This window comes from Contarinia nasturtii, unplaced genomic scaffold (genome assembly GCF_009176525.2).
Source record: "Contarinia nasturtii isolate CC-2019 unplaced genomic scaffold, AAFC_CNas_1.1 Cnas_scaffold_695, whole genome shotgun sequence".
In the NCBI taxonomy this organism is placed as follows: Eukaryota; Metazoa; Arthropoda; class Insecta; order Diptera; family Cecidomyiidae; genus Contarinia; species Contarinia nasturtii.
Window position 1 is genome coordinate 5,743,472 of NW_022198046.1, and position 13,295 is coordinate 5,756,766.

Consider the following 13,295-nt stretch of genomic DNA (forward strand, 5'->3'; position numbering starts at 1 on the left):
CATAATCTATCTACATACTTTGATACTCGTTACACTGTTTTCAGAGCAAAATACGATGGCAAGAGCGAAAAAAAGTAACACACAACGATCTACTGGTGCAATTCTACTACAGCTACTTTATACGAAAGTTAAAAGTAGAGAAAAAAACATGTCTGAAGAAAAAGGCAACGTAATTTAGAAAAAAAGAAAAGCAAAAAAAATAAGGTGAATATATCCAAATGAATTGATCTCTCTGTAGCTAATGGTGTATGTTGATAGTGCATGCAATCCGCTATTAAAGATTTTTTTTCTTCGTCCACTAGAATTCACACACAATGCGACGAAGAAAAATGCCATGCAGATGAGGTTTTTTTTATGAATGCGAATACATACAGAATTTTTTTCATATACCTCTTACGAGCCACCAAAGTATATGATTCTCTGTGTCCACTTCCGCTTAGGTACTTCATTTTGTGTCTGTGTATATCGCTTGACGTCTTTTACATTAACACGTTTAGATTGCAATCGATTCGTTATTATTTTCGATTGATTTTTATAGTATTTTATTCACTTTGTTAAAATAGTTCGGCATGTGTAATTGACTGGATTTGAAGACGTTTAATCACACAAGTTTTTTTTTGTTTTCTGTTTTTTTGTGTTCTTTTTTTTGTCGTCGTTGTTCCAATTTATATGGTGTATGCATGCAATAAAAATCACCAAGTCCACAACACATTAAGATAAGCTGAAATAGCTTTATTATGCGGAAATATGCGTTCGCTTATCCAGCAGCAAACACGAAATACGCTAAAAATCTGTCTCTCGCACTATTATGCATTCGTTAAAGTGTTATCTGTCCTCAGTTTTTCTTTGTTGCAAAAAAAAACTCGTTTCATTTATCCGAACTTTTGTTCAATTCATTCAGTTTTTAATTCAGGTTAATTGCTTAATTAGCGTCTTTTTAAACCAAAATGAAGCACAGTGCGCGCAACAGGTTGCTTTTCATTGTTTTTATTGTGTATGCTGTTGCGATGGTTTTTATTCTTTATTTTGATTCCCGATTTGGTTTTTGTTTCGGGTGAATTAGAACATGTTCGATAAGACACAAACACATTTAAAAAACAGCGGAAAACCATAAAACGAATACCGCTATTAATTTATTCACTCTGCTTGAGATTGGGCTCTTTTATTCTTCTTTTTCACCAATTTTAATCGCGCTTTTATGAAACGTTGAAGCGGTTGAAAGCGGTCGATATTTTATTTGGAATGGCGTGTCAAGTCATAAAAATCACTGTGTTCTCATTCCAAGATGACGTTAACACTGATGGTTTTTCTTTCATTTTTATCATCAGTCAATTTTGTTTGCCCTTTTTTTTTTTTGCATTTACAGCAAGTGACAGTTACAAGTTTAGTTCTTTGTGGTGCAACAACATAATTTTCTTTCTCTTGTCCACACCAACGGTCTGTCTCACACACACAATTTTTAACTGTTATTCCACAAAAAATTGGCGCTATTGAAATGTAAACGATTGTTTGTTTATGACAAAAAAACATCGAATGAACACGACGGATTGAATGGTTTCGATTCTGTTCAATCGCAAATCCGCATACAAATTATCTAATTAGATCAAGATTTTCAATTCTCTGAACACGATTTGTAAGACTGTTGTTTGTTACACACTTGATGCACACCGTGCTTACACACGATCAACAATGAAACCCTTTAGAAGTATGTTTAACTATTTCGTCACTTTGCACACATCAAAGAATTTGCAAACATTTGATTTTTATGCAATTCACGCACTTTCTTTCAAACGCAATAATATTCAACTTCTTCTTTTTTTCATAATATGCCGTGAGCACGCAATTGGAATTCACAAAACACTTGTGAATAGCACGATTACTTTTTTTTCCCTTTGGTAAACTCGATGGTACCTTTGATTTGACGTACGATCGAGAAATCGTAGAATTCAAACGAGAACGAACCGGAATTTTTCAAAAACCCCAGCACTGTGTCGATGTGCACACGATAAATGCCTGTAGCTAACTAAATTTCAATACGTTTATTTTGACCGTGTTCAGTATTTTTTCTTTCATCTACTGTTCGCTGCTGTTTAAAACATTTACCGTGTGTGTATGTGTGCAGTGGTTTGGGTAGATCGACACACACAACAGTTCAAGACTATGAGACGAGTGAGAGTGAGTAAACGAGCGAGTAAATGTGTATGTGTGTGTGCGTGTGCACATTGAACGAAGAGAGTATAATGTTAAACATTCGCTTCATACGCTGTACAAAGATCACCCAATATAATATTAACATTGAATATTGTTCATATGCATTGGGTTCACTCACCATTCCGCACAGCCGAATGTGCACACAACTACAATGACAAAAGCACAGACTTGTATACAGACTGTTACATATACAATCAAATCAAGCCCATACCTTTCGTTATCGCCTAATCGAAATACTGTGTGCATCTTCTGCGAAATGTTTCTGTTTGCACAAATAGCACTGATTCGTCGTTTGATTTTTTTTTTCGTATAGAAATTGGTTATGTGTGTTACATTGGTATGCATTGTGTCAATTCGTACCATTTTAAGCTCGTAGAGAGATCAACACCAAAATAACAAAAAAAAAAAAACCAAACGAAAAAAAAAGAGAAATATTTCTGAGGTTTCGCATTGTTGAACAAATAACATTCTGTGCATCAAATGCAATTTTACTGCGAATAAGCAAACGAATACACACCGATTTTGCAATGGTGAAATGATGCATGCCCACACGGTATATGTGCACCAATGCGTGCGCGCAAACGCAATTGTGTGGCCTTTTTGTTACGCATATAGACACTTAAATCATCCGACGAGCATATGCTTGACCCTCGAATAAAACACATAAATCGCACATATTCTGCACATATTATTTTAATTCAATGTAAATGCGAAATAGCATTGAGCGTGTGAGTGTGTGTGTGTGAGAGATTTCTTAAATGAATTACTCGAAGATTTTCACAAACAATTAAACACTGCTTTTAATGTAATGAATATTGGAGAAGGATGAATTATGTTAATGAATACATCTTTTTTAAATTTATTTCTTTTGCAAAAAACAACTGTCTAACATTATCGATAAAGACATTTCCAAAATATTCGTTTGTATGTGTTCGTATTGTGGCGAAACTGTCTCCAAAATCGATTTTGTTAATTCAAACAATTTTCTGTGTACGAAGACTCTGTCCTTTCTAAGTTTCAAATTTTTGTCCGAGCCATGAGAAATTCCAATGAGTCGATTTCAATCGTTATATCAATTATTAATTGAATTGAGAAAAATAAAAAAAATCCTCTAGACAATAGAGTTCGTTTTCAGAATTCATAAATAATTGAACGACCAATTCATTAATTCAATCAATTCAAAGATGGAAAAATAAAATTGAATGTTTATTCAATGAAATGATATATACTCCAATTTGGCGTGGTTGTTATTAAATCTTTTTTTGTTCATTCATACGCTGCAATATATATTTGGGCTTCGATGAACATTAATGTGTGTCACACGTTTCTCGGGTTTCGACTATGGTTCGGTATTTGATTATTTCGAATAAACGCAAATAAATGTATAGCATATTCAATCGATTGGAGCATATATTTCGTCTGTTTCACTTGACCTCTAAACAATGTGTGCAATTAAATTATGTGCCACTCCGACTTCCTCGTGTCACATGATATTGGTGCGGCCTAAATTGTGGCTCTCTTTCTTGTCGTTTCGTTTTGTCTATTTACCGATTCAATGTTTGCATCGCTAAGCAAATTACGATGTGAATGCAAAAACAGCGACTTTTATGTTGGTGCAAATTTTCGTTGGTCGAATCGAAAAATGGCAACACACACAAACAAACAAACCAAGATTAAAGAAATTATATTTACCCACGCTCTCCAGGCCACCATCACATGCATTTATTGGTGTTTGATTACTGAAACACGGCGTGAATCCAATTTGATTTTAAACATCGAGTTCGATTCACACCGAGCGTGAAAAAGAAAGAGAAAGAGAGCAAGAAAAATAGAGAAAAAGCAACAGACATCTCAAACAATCAAGTCGTCGACTTTTTTTTAGCAATTTATTTGATTGACTTTCTAAGCCACAAATTACTGTTTACTGACTCGATTTTTCTTTCTCTCTACTAGCTCGCCAAATGATACGACTTTTGACTTTTTCGATGTTTTAGTGTTGATTTTATGTCTTTGTTTGAGATATCACAAACGCATTCGCGTTACAAAATGTTTGAAGGGTTAGATGAAAGGCCGATTCAAACAGTGAAAAAAGAAACGATTTCTTCCGCGTGTAAGACATGTTGTTGTTTGAAGAATTGAGCATGACGCTAAAAACGACCTACCCTAACTGAATCAAGATTGCACATCGCATTGCAAATTCTCCCATTCGGAATCGTGTTTACTCTCGTTTTTCTCTTTTGTGATTCATATTGTGTGCACGGTGTTCGGTCGTTTTGCGTTAACTGTGTCGAGAGTTCGTCTATTGTGTGAGATAAAGAAAGGGCGTTAAGAAACCGACAATCACCGTTTTTCTCTATTGAAAATACGTAAATCGATTTCTGTTTTTTGCGGTGTTATTCCTTTCTATTCAAGTCAGCAATGAAATTGTACTCTCTGCTGCAAAACAAACAAAAGAAACGAATAGAACTTAGGGATCTAAATACCAACGGATTTTTTTAAAAGAAAATTGTTAGTCACAATGCTAATGATCTTTTAAATATGTTTACGCATCAAACAATTTGACAGAAGAAGAAAAGAAAAGAGTTCAAAGGCATTTTTCTGCGACATTTCAACTCAATGAATCGATAAATGATTTCTTTTTTTCCTTTCGATCGAATGATTGATCGATGTTACCTGTGGTATATTTAAAATCTTTTGGCACTCTCTCTTTTTTTTCTCTCCCCGATGTTTGCATTTTTAACACATTGTTTACGCAAATGATTATGTTACACGTCGAAAATCGAAAATTTACAAAGTCATTAGGTGTTTGTAAATAAATATTTGCAAATTCATTGCCATTTAGAATGGGAAAAAAGGGGAATTATGTGTGGTGTTGCGCAAGAAAATGAAATTCCTTGCTATTGATTGATTGATTGACGGTTAATGCCAGTGTAAGTGATTTTTTTATTCGGCTCAGTTCATATTCAAACATGGGAACAATATACTATTTGCATTTTAAAAAGTCAAAATGAGGCAAAATCGAACAACACAGTTGACAACCATAAATAATCAAATCAGCTGGAAAAAAAAACCCAGTAGATCGATTCAATTGTCTAAATACCAAGAACTTACGACAGTTTCACATTCATTTACGTCAATTTCAAATGCTTTTGGATTTTATTCAAAACAAAATGAAAGTTCGGTGACCTTAGATGTTGTAAACAAATGCATGCTCGCAATTTGACAAGACACAGAGAGAATGCAACGATTAATGCTTCAATCGACTTCTTTCATGAATAGACAGAACACTCAAGTAGTCTGCATCAATTGCATGCCGAGTGAATGAACACTTTGTGTAAACAAATGCGCATTTTTTCTATGCACAACGATAAAGAAAAAAAAGGAGAGCGATTGAGAGAGGGCGAAAAATACAGTGAGAAAAAAAGCTGTCATTTTCATCTTATGTGAATGACGTGCAGACCAAAAGCCGCACTCGCGCTCATACACATATACCTTTTAATTATTGAGCATGTAGATGACAGCGAATCGGCCAATGCTAGAGGGTTTTTGTTTCGTGTATGCATCGAATTGCAACAATGTATAATAAATGAATGACGCGTTGGCATTTCGCATAACTTACAAAATGTAAAGAATGTACGTGTATGTAGTGTGTGTGTGGATCGATTGGATATGAACGCGCATAAACTTGCCAAATGAGCACTAAATTCCACCATTAAAACTCTTGTCAGACGGAATGGGATTTCTTTTTTTTTCGGACTGACGAAACGCAGCTAGAAATTGAATACTCACTGATTGAAAAGTACTCCATCAATTGATGAAATGCAATTTTTATGCAGTTTACCATGCGATACGACGAAATAATATACCAATAAAGTTCCAATTTTACTGTCGATCAATAAAAACATTGTTCGCATTGAATAGTAATGCTGCAATGGCAACAATGTAACGAATGAACGAGTTATGGGCACGCTACCGCCTGGTTTTTTTTTGTTGGTTTGATACAACGGAAACGCCGCACAAAGTCGATTTCATGCAACTTCAAATAAGCAACAACCGTGTGGAATATGATATTTGCAAATAACCCGTAGCATATGGTGAATTCAACCGAAAGTAACTATTCATTAAGCAAATGCGATGTTAAAAAAAGCAATAAAACTCCCCGAGTGAAAGAGAGTTTCTCTTTCTTATTCTTAATAGTTCACCATTGTCTTCGGATATCATTATTGTGAAGGAAAAAGAATGGAGTTTCGTAAAAATTACATTTTAATATGAAAAGGAAATTAATTTCACCCTTTAATGGTTAATAAGGCGACGAAATTCCGATATGGAATCGCACATGCTCAATATTTAATGGCAATAAACATTTTTGATATTTTCTTTCATTCGCTACCTTGATTCATAATGTGTGCAAGCATTATCCTGCAACGATTCATTAAACAAATCTTGGGGTTGATTTCGTTGCGCATATTCAACTTATTTTTCGAGCAATATTTGACGAATGATCTACATATTTTACGACGAAATAACCATCCAGCTGATGAATGTGTTCATCACTCACCGACATAATGATCTCTTTCTCAAACAACAAATTCAAGGCAATAAAAACACCCAATAAAAATAGTGTGCACCCATTAACCAAGTATTCTTTGACTGTTACACAAACACACACACACTAATTCCTTTCCTTTTGGTTCGTTTTCTTTTGTACGGGCACACAGGAGCAAACAAAGCGGAAGGAATCGGGAGCAAAACATGTAATTTAAATGAAATTTACGCGAAAACAAATTAACTAAATGAAAATGTTGTGTTGATGATGGTAACGTCTCAAGAGTAGCAACTTAAGTAATTACAGTGAAAGGTAGAGAATATCGTACAAATGTAAAGCGGATAACGAAAAATGTTGATCCAATTTTAATTACGAATCTTGAAAATTAAAGCAAATAATTACATAAATGAAATAGATTTTTTATAGAAGAAGATATTCTTGGTTGAATTCAAAATTGCACAACTAAAAAGAACTCTCTCGTTCCGAACGTGAATCGCGTTGACATCGTTTTGAAGTACATACAAATTAACTGTGTTATTTCACTTTTTCCCTGTCACAGCGTAAGTGAGTAAACGTAAAATGTGGTTTATGTACGATGCCCTTGGGCAACCAAAATTACAGCTCAGAATAAGGTAGACAAAATTACCCGTCACTACCACCGCCACCGCCTCATTTCATCTTGAGTTTTACAATTTGTTCATTTTCGCTTTGTTATTTGGCTCTCAATTTGCCCTCACGGTGTATATTTTTCTGTTCACAGTTTTAAAACTTGAGCACTGTGTTAAACACACAAGTAAATATTGCACACCAGAATAAGCCGTTTATTTTCATTCTTTAATTACATTTCACAGTTGATTTCGTTTTGTTTGAGTACAAGAAAACTTCTGTCTCTCCGTGAACGAAAAATGTTTGAGAGTTTTGTTGAAACGATCACATAATGACGACGTTTGTTTTGAAAGAAAACCCTTCGTGTGCTCCGAAACCGTATCGTAAAGATCATAATTAAGAAAGCATAAAGACCGCGACTGGCACTCATATTTAGGGCAATTCTTTTTTTCGTCTTTTTTGAACCGAGATCGATCAACAAAACAAGCTCATTCGTCAACCAACAACTATATTGTTCGGCACAAACGCGACATTCGACCAACTGCGCTATCGGCAATCAAACATCGGTTGTAAAAGTCGAATATGAAATATAGTATGAACGAATTGATGGGATTTCGAGCAGAAATGAAATTAATTGGCCAAGACAAATGTGCGCGTGTTAATCGTCAAAAGCATAATTTCGACCAAGCAAAAACACATTATTTTTTATTAGATTGCATTGCAATTTTCGATTATGAAATTCTCCTCTAATTCTGTATTTGAACACGTTGTATATACATTCGATTATTTAGTCGATGTTTACACATTTCATTCAAATTATCGCCCATCAGTTGACATAACATACATGGGAGTGCACGAGCTCATTTATAAAATATTGCGAAAAGTTTTAAAGCGCAAATATTTATCTATTTTTTATTTCATTACACACGAATTTTCAACGCAGTCAACCATTTATCATCATCATCATGAATGCGTCCAGTTCACTGAAGGAATTTCGATTACAAACGTAAGAAATTCTTAGAAAATTTGACTTTTTGTGCAATATTTACAAGCAAATGAATTCAACATTTTTGCAAAAAAAATCCTCACGTAATTTTTTTTTTTCACAACGACCAGATCGTCCTCGGATAAGAACATAAATTAGACTCATCATTCTTTTGCAGAATAATGGCTAGACGTAAATATTTTCTCATGGATCAAACAATATGCTAAACAACCGTTATTATACATCCAAAACTTGTTAATTTCAATTTTCTTTTTTTTCTATGTCAAATATTTTTTTTCTCGTTTCGCGACTTAAAGCAAGCGCTGTACGAGAGTAAGAAAGCAAGCGCTGTTTTTGATTGCTGTGAAAAGGAGTTTGTGTTGATGGAAAAGCAGAAATCAGCGTTTTGATGTATTTTTTCCCGAATTTATGTAAATTTTTCGAGTTTTTCAACTTTGCATCGTTTGACCAAAGATGACACCGATAACCTTGGACCATGTGTACCAAATCCGTTCGCATTAAGATGCAACAAACAAGATTAAAAACAACGTAGTGTCGCGTTTTAAGCCAAACCAAGAGCATCTTTATCTCGATGTAAAACAGGCATCGTTTTTTCAATGGGGTCAACTACAAGCAAAAAACGGAATGACATAACATCCATTAGCCGTTTCAATACCACAAAATCATAACGGTAGACCCGGTGTGTGTATGATTTACGCGTCTTTTAACACATCGCTTCCATGCTAATTTCCTTCATCGTTTTCCCCGTGTTTAGAAAAAAAAAACAAGTTTTACGACTCATAACCGTGCTTTTTCTTTACTACTTTTTGACCGCTTTATATTTTTTTTTCATCCCTCTTATTTTCAAACAACGAAGAATACTCTCGGCATATTTATTTGTCTTATGTCATAAGTGCACACGGTGCGAAAACAAAATGTGTTGTTTTCGTTGCCATAATCAGCGGGTATTTTTCTTAATGTATCTTCATTTTTTCATCTCAAGAGATACAGAGAGAGAGAGAGAGAGAGAGAGAGAGAGAGAGAGAGAGAGAGAGAGAGAAAGCCATTTATGATGTGCAGAAGCAGCAGCTACTGTTTATGTTTTTTTTTTTAATTAGATGAATATCACTTGAAACTAGCGGGCTATATTTCCACTGCGTCTCGTTAGATTAATTTTTGCTGTTTTATTTTCACCATCGAAACAACAATAAAAATGTAACGGGCAACGGGAGGGAACAAATCACGTCGTTTTACCGTGTTTTTATCCATTGCACCGTGAACCGAATAACAATAGCAATCAAATGGACATTAGGAGACAACGGCAATCATGAGATTTACTTGAAGACTCAAAAATAGATAATTTATGCACATTTATTATTTTACTTATGAAAAATGCAAACAATGGAAACGCAACAGCGAAAAATCGGCTCAAACAAAAGAGTGAAAGCGGCACCATAAATGCATATCATCTTAAAGGAAAATTGAAACGGTCGATCTCGCGGACTAAGTACTTCTTATTCTTTTTTTTACTATTGTTTGTTGATGACAGAGCAGGTAAGCATTGTCTCCCTCTCGGCGGTCGGTCGAGATTCATTTCGCGTTCGCGCATTTCATGCAGTGTCCTGAGAAATGTTCTTCTCCGTATACCGTTAAGAATACAGTTGATGAGAAATTTCGAAGACAAATGATCGCGATGACCGGGCGCGATTCGAAACTGCATTTTTTCGATTAATTTTCTCAAGCAATTAAAATCAACCCGATCAAATAAATAAACAAGGGTGCATAACGCGGACCATCGTATATTTGATTTTATCAAAACGCGACAAATAAAAACAAGTTATTATTTTGACTAGCATACTAGTGGTCCGAGTGGTCACATCAAAAAAACTGGACATTGTACACTTTTATTACCTTGACTGTGGTCTTCCTTTTTATAAAATTTATTTTCTTATTTGGAAATAATTTGTCATCTGGAAATTTACGATCGAATGGCCGCGCCTTAAACGAGTTTTTATTTTTACCTTTTGTTTTTTCTTCGGTCAAAACGGATATCCGATCGAAAAAATACCCTCGCGACAAATTTTGTGATTCAAATCAATTTAAGACTATGTCTGGCGATCACAAACCGTTATTTTCGTTACCACTCAAGCGCCCAATGAAATGGAAACTGTTACTTTCGATTCAGAGAAAAAAAAATGGTATAGATTCACATAAAATAAAAATTTGAAAGGCGTAACAAAACGTCTACATCTGGTTTTTTTCGGTTGTGCATTATCACAAAAAGAGATTTTGATGAGAAATAATTGTACAAGAAGAAAATGCCATATATGCGGTGAAAAACAAAATAAAAAAATACTTCAATCATGTAAAAATGAAAGCGAAGCGTTAAATTGAGCACTCAATTTACACATTCGCTGTGCTTTATTTGAAAAGTAAAATGGTGTGCATCAAATGGATGCATTCGAGTGAAATTCTACATTCAAATCGTTTCACTTGCACGACGATGAAAGAGAAATTTTCCCATTTTAATTGAAAAACAAAACAAAATATACAATAAAATTTACTATGAAGCAATTATAATGAATGTGTATGTTTCAAACAGTTATGCGTGCCGACTGTTGTATGGGGTTTTTTTCTCGCTGGGTGATTGCTCAAGAAAAATCGATCGAAAAGAATATTTCAGTAGTGAATTTTATAACAAGTTTCCTGTCGATCAGTTTTTAGCATATGCGTGTGTAGGTTGATTTAATTAGATACACTTTTTTCCTAAGCATTCCGCAAATGCAACCACTTTCATGACATCATTTAAAATGTGTTCATTTGCTTCAGTGAGTTTTCCATTTCGAAAATTCGTATTTGCACATAACTGATTCAGTGATACTTAACTGAAAATGAAAAGCTGAAAGTCATTGGATTCAATATTCGGTGTGTACAACACATTAGAAGACAGACAGAGAACAAGACTAGATAGAGAGAGAGAAAGACAGAGAGTTAATGAATAAGGTTTGCCGAAAAGTTTTGCTTACACAAGTTGATGGAGTTGTCTAAGGAGTAAGGCAGCATCAACGAATCGACAAAAGTCAAACGAAATGTTTACTCGAGATAGAGGACGAAGAGAGAAAACATACACGGATGCTGCTGTTGTTTAAAGAACCATCCATACAGCCGAGAGAATTCTATCTAATAGTTTTAATTAATGAAATGGTATTTCATTTTGCATATGTTGATGAAGTGCATGGCATTTCTTCGCACTACTGAACAGCTGATATAAAGTCAACGGACACATTAAACATGCAGATTACTTTGTTAAATTAATTTTCGACTGTATGTGCTCAATTATGCGACGTCGTATTTATGATTTAACGACGAGTGCAAATTTAATATAACTGAATTTACGCTGCAAATTGCCTTTCCTCCGACAATATTCCAAGCATGTTCAAAAGATGAATTGGATTACAACCGAATAGTCTGACACAGTACCGATGGCAAAAGTTTCGTTACAATTCTCCTTCACCTATTGAGTGGAGCTATTTAAATATTAACGAAATGTGAATGAAAATGGCTTTGCACCTCCGTTTTATCGAACCGGCAAAATGTATGCGGGTCTATATGATTCCATAGAGAGAACCGGATGCTGATAAGGAGCTCAGATATCATCTGAAAATGGTTTCGACTCTCAAAACCGAATTAAACCTATAATATTAAATGCAAATAAAGGCCGTGTAATTTTGAGTTACCATGGAGCCAAACCTCTCTATACATTGTTGAAATTCAATTGTTCACATTGTTACTGTCATCACATTGCCATCAACAAATGGCAATCAACGTTTGTTCGCACATAATATGCACAACCAAAATTAGAACACGGATCAATGGATAGAAATGCGAATAGGCAAACTGAGTAGCTGACGCGCACAGTAGGCGATCACGAAATTTTCGGTTATTGGTAGATCGATATGTAAGTCTCTAGTCATTTCGATCGAATAAAAAGTGGGCTGCTTGAAATGAACGTGCAAAACATGACATATAAACCATTGTTGGCACTCGGTAGGCCTCCAGCATTGCATCGTCGAACTTGAGTCGTGTTCAAAAGGATTAAAGAATTTAAATACGCAAATGCAAACTGATGCAATGCATTATTCGAACAAAATTTGTACCACATATTGGGAGCACACTGACATTTAACCACCGCTTTTTTTGTGAAACAAAAATCGCTTTATTTCCTGCACACTGATGATGAGGCACAATAACAACGTTCGATTCAAATTCAAACGTAAATAATGTTTAAACTTTATAAAAAGCATGCAAGAGTGGAATAAAAATCGATACAAAATAATTCTGGTGCGCTTGTCATATTGCCCTAAGGTGATATAATAATTATCTTCTTTGCTTTTGGTGAGCGTGAGCAAAGAGATATTGCTACATAATCGTGAGTTTATAGATGTTATTCGATTTTTTTGTGTGTCAGCACACTGAAATTGTATTGAAATTAAAGCGGCCCATGTAAGCCGAAATGGCTTTGGTTTGTAATCCGATACGGTGCTGGCAGACACGTTTTTGGGACGAAGAAGAAAACCAGTTCATACCATATTAAATGACATCATTTGCATTAGATCCAGTTTTAATTCCCTTTTTTCCACTCACATTCCAAATTTTATGCAAATGTCTTTTCAAATTGAATTTTTCATGTTTGTGTTTTCATCATTTTCTTTCAATTCTTTTTTTTTTGTCAAATCTATTGAAATTACTTTGCAATAACTTTTCCAATACAAGTTCGATGGTATTGACATTAATGTATGGGGAAATTGTTTTGTTCAATATTGAAACTTGACGCTGCAGGTTTTTCCGCAAAATCGATCAAAGAATTTGCATGGCATTTTTTCATGACGAAATTTAAATCTCATTGCTTGAAATTGAATAAAAAAAATCATTCATTGTTTGTTGTTT

At 34.6% G+C, this 13,295-nt stretch overlaps 1 protein-coding gene across 4 annotated transcripts in view; it reads right to left on the reverse strand.

Annotated features, from left to right (window-relative positions):
- Positions 1–13,295, reverse strand: part of LOC116340488 (rap1 GTPase-activating protein 1) — a 137,403-nt gene that overhangs the window by 96,825 nt on the left and 27,283 nt on the right. The window contains exon 1 of one of the 4 annotated variants that reach the window (XM_031767019.1): positions 391–2,008. The exons of 2 other annotated variants lie outside the window; for them this stretch is intronic. In XM_031767019.1, the coding sequence (XP_031622879.1) occupies positions 391–449 (59 nt within the window). In that variant the 5' untranslated portion in view covers positions 450–2,008. Of the gene's footprint in view, positions 1–372; positions 2,009–13,295 lie in introns of those variants that run through there. One more of the 4 variants, XM_031767018.1, reaches the window with a different exon arrangement.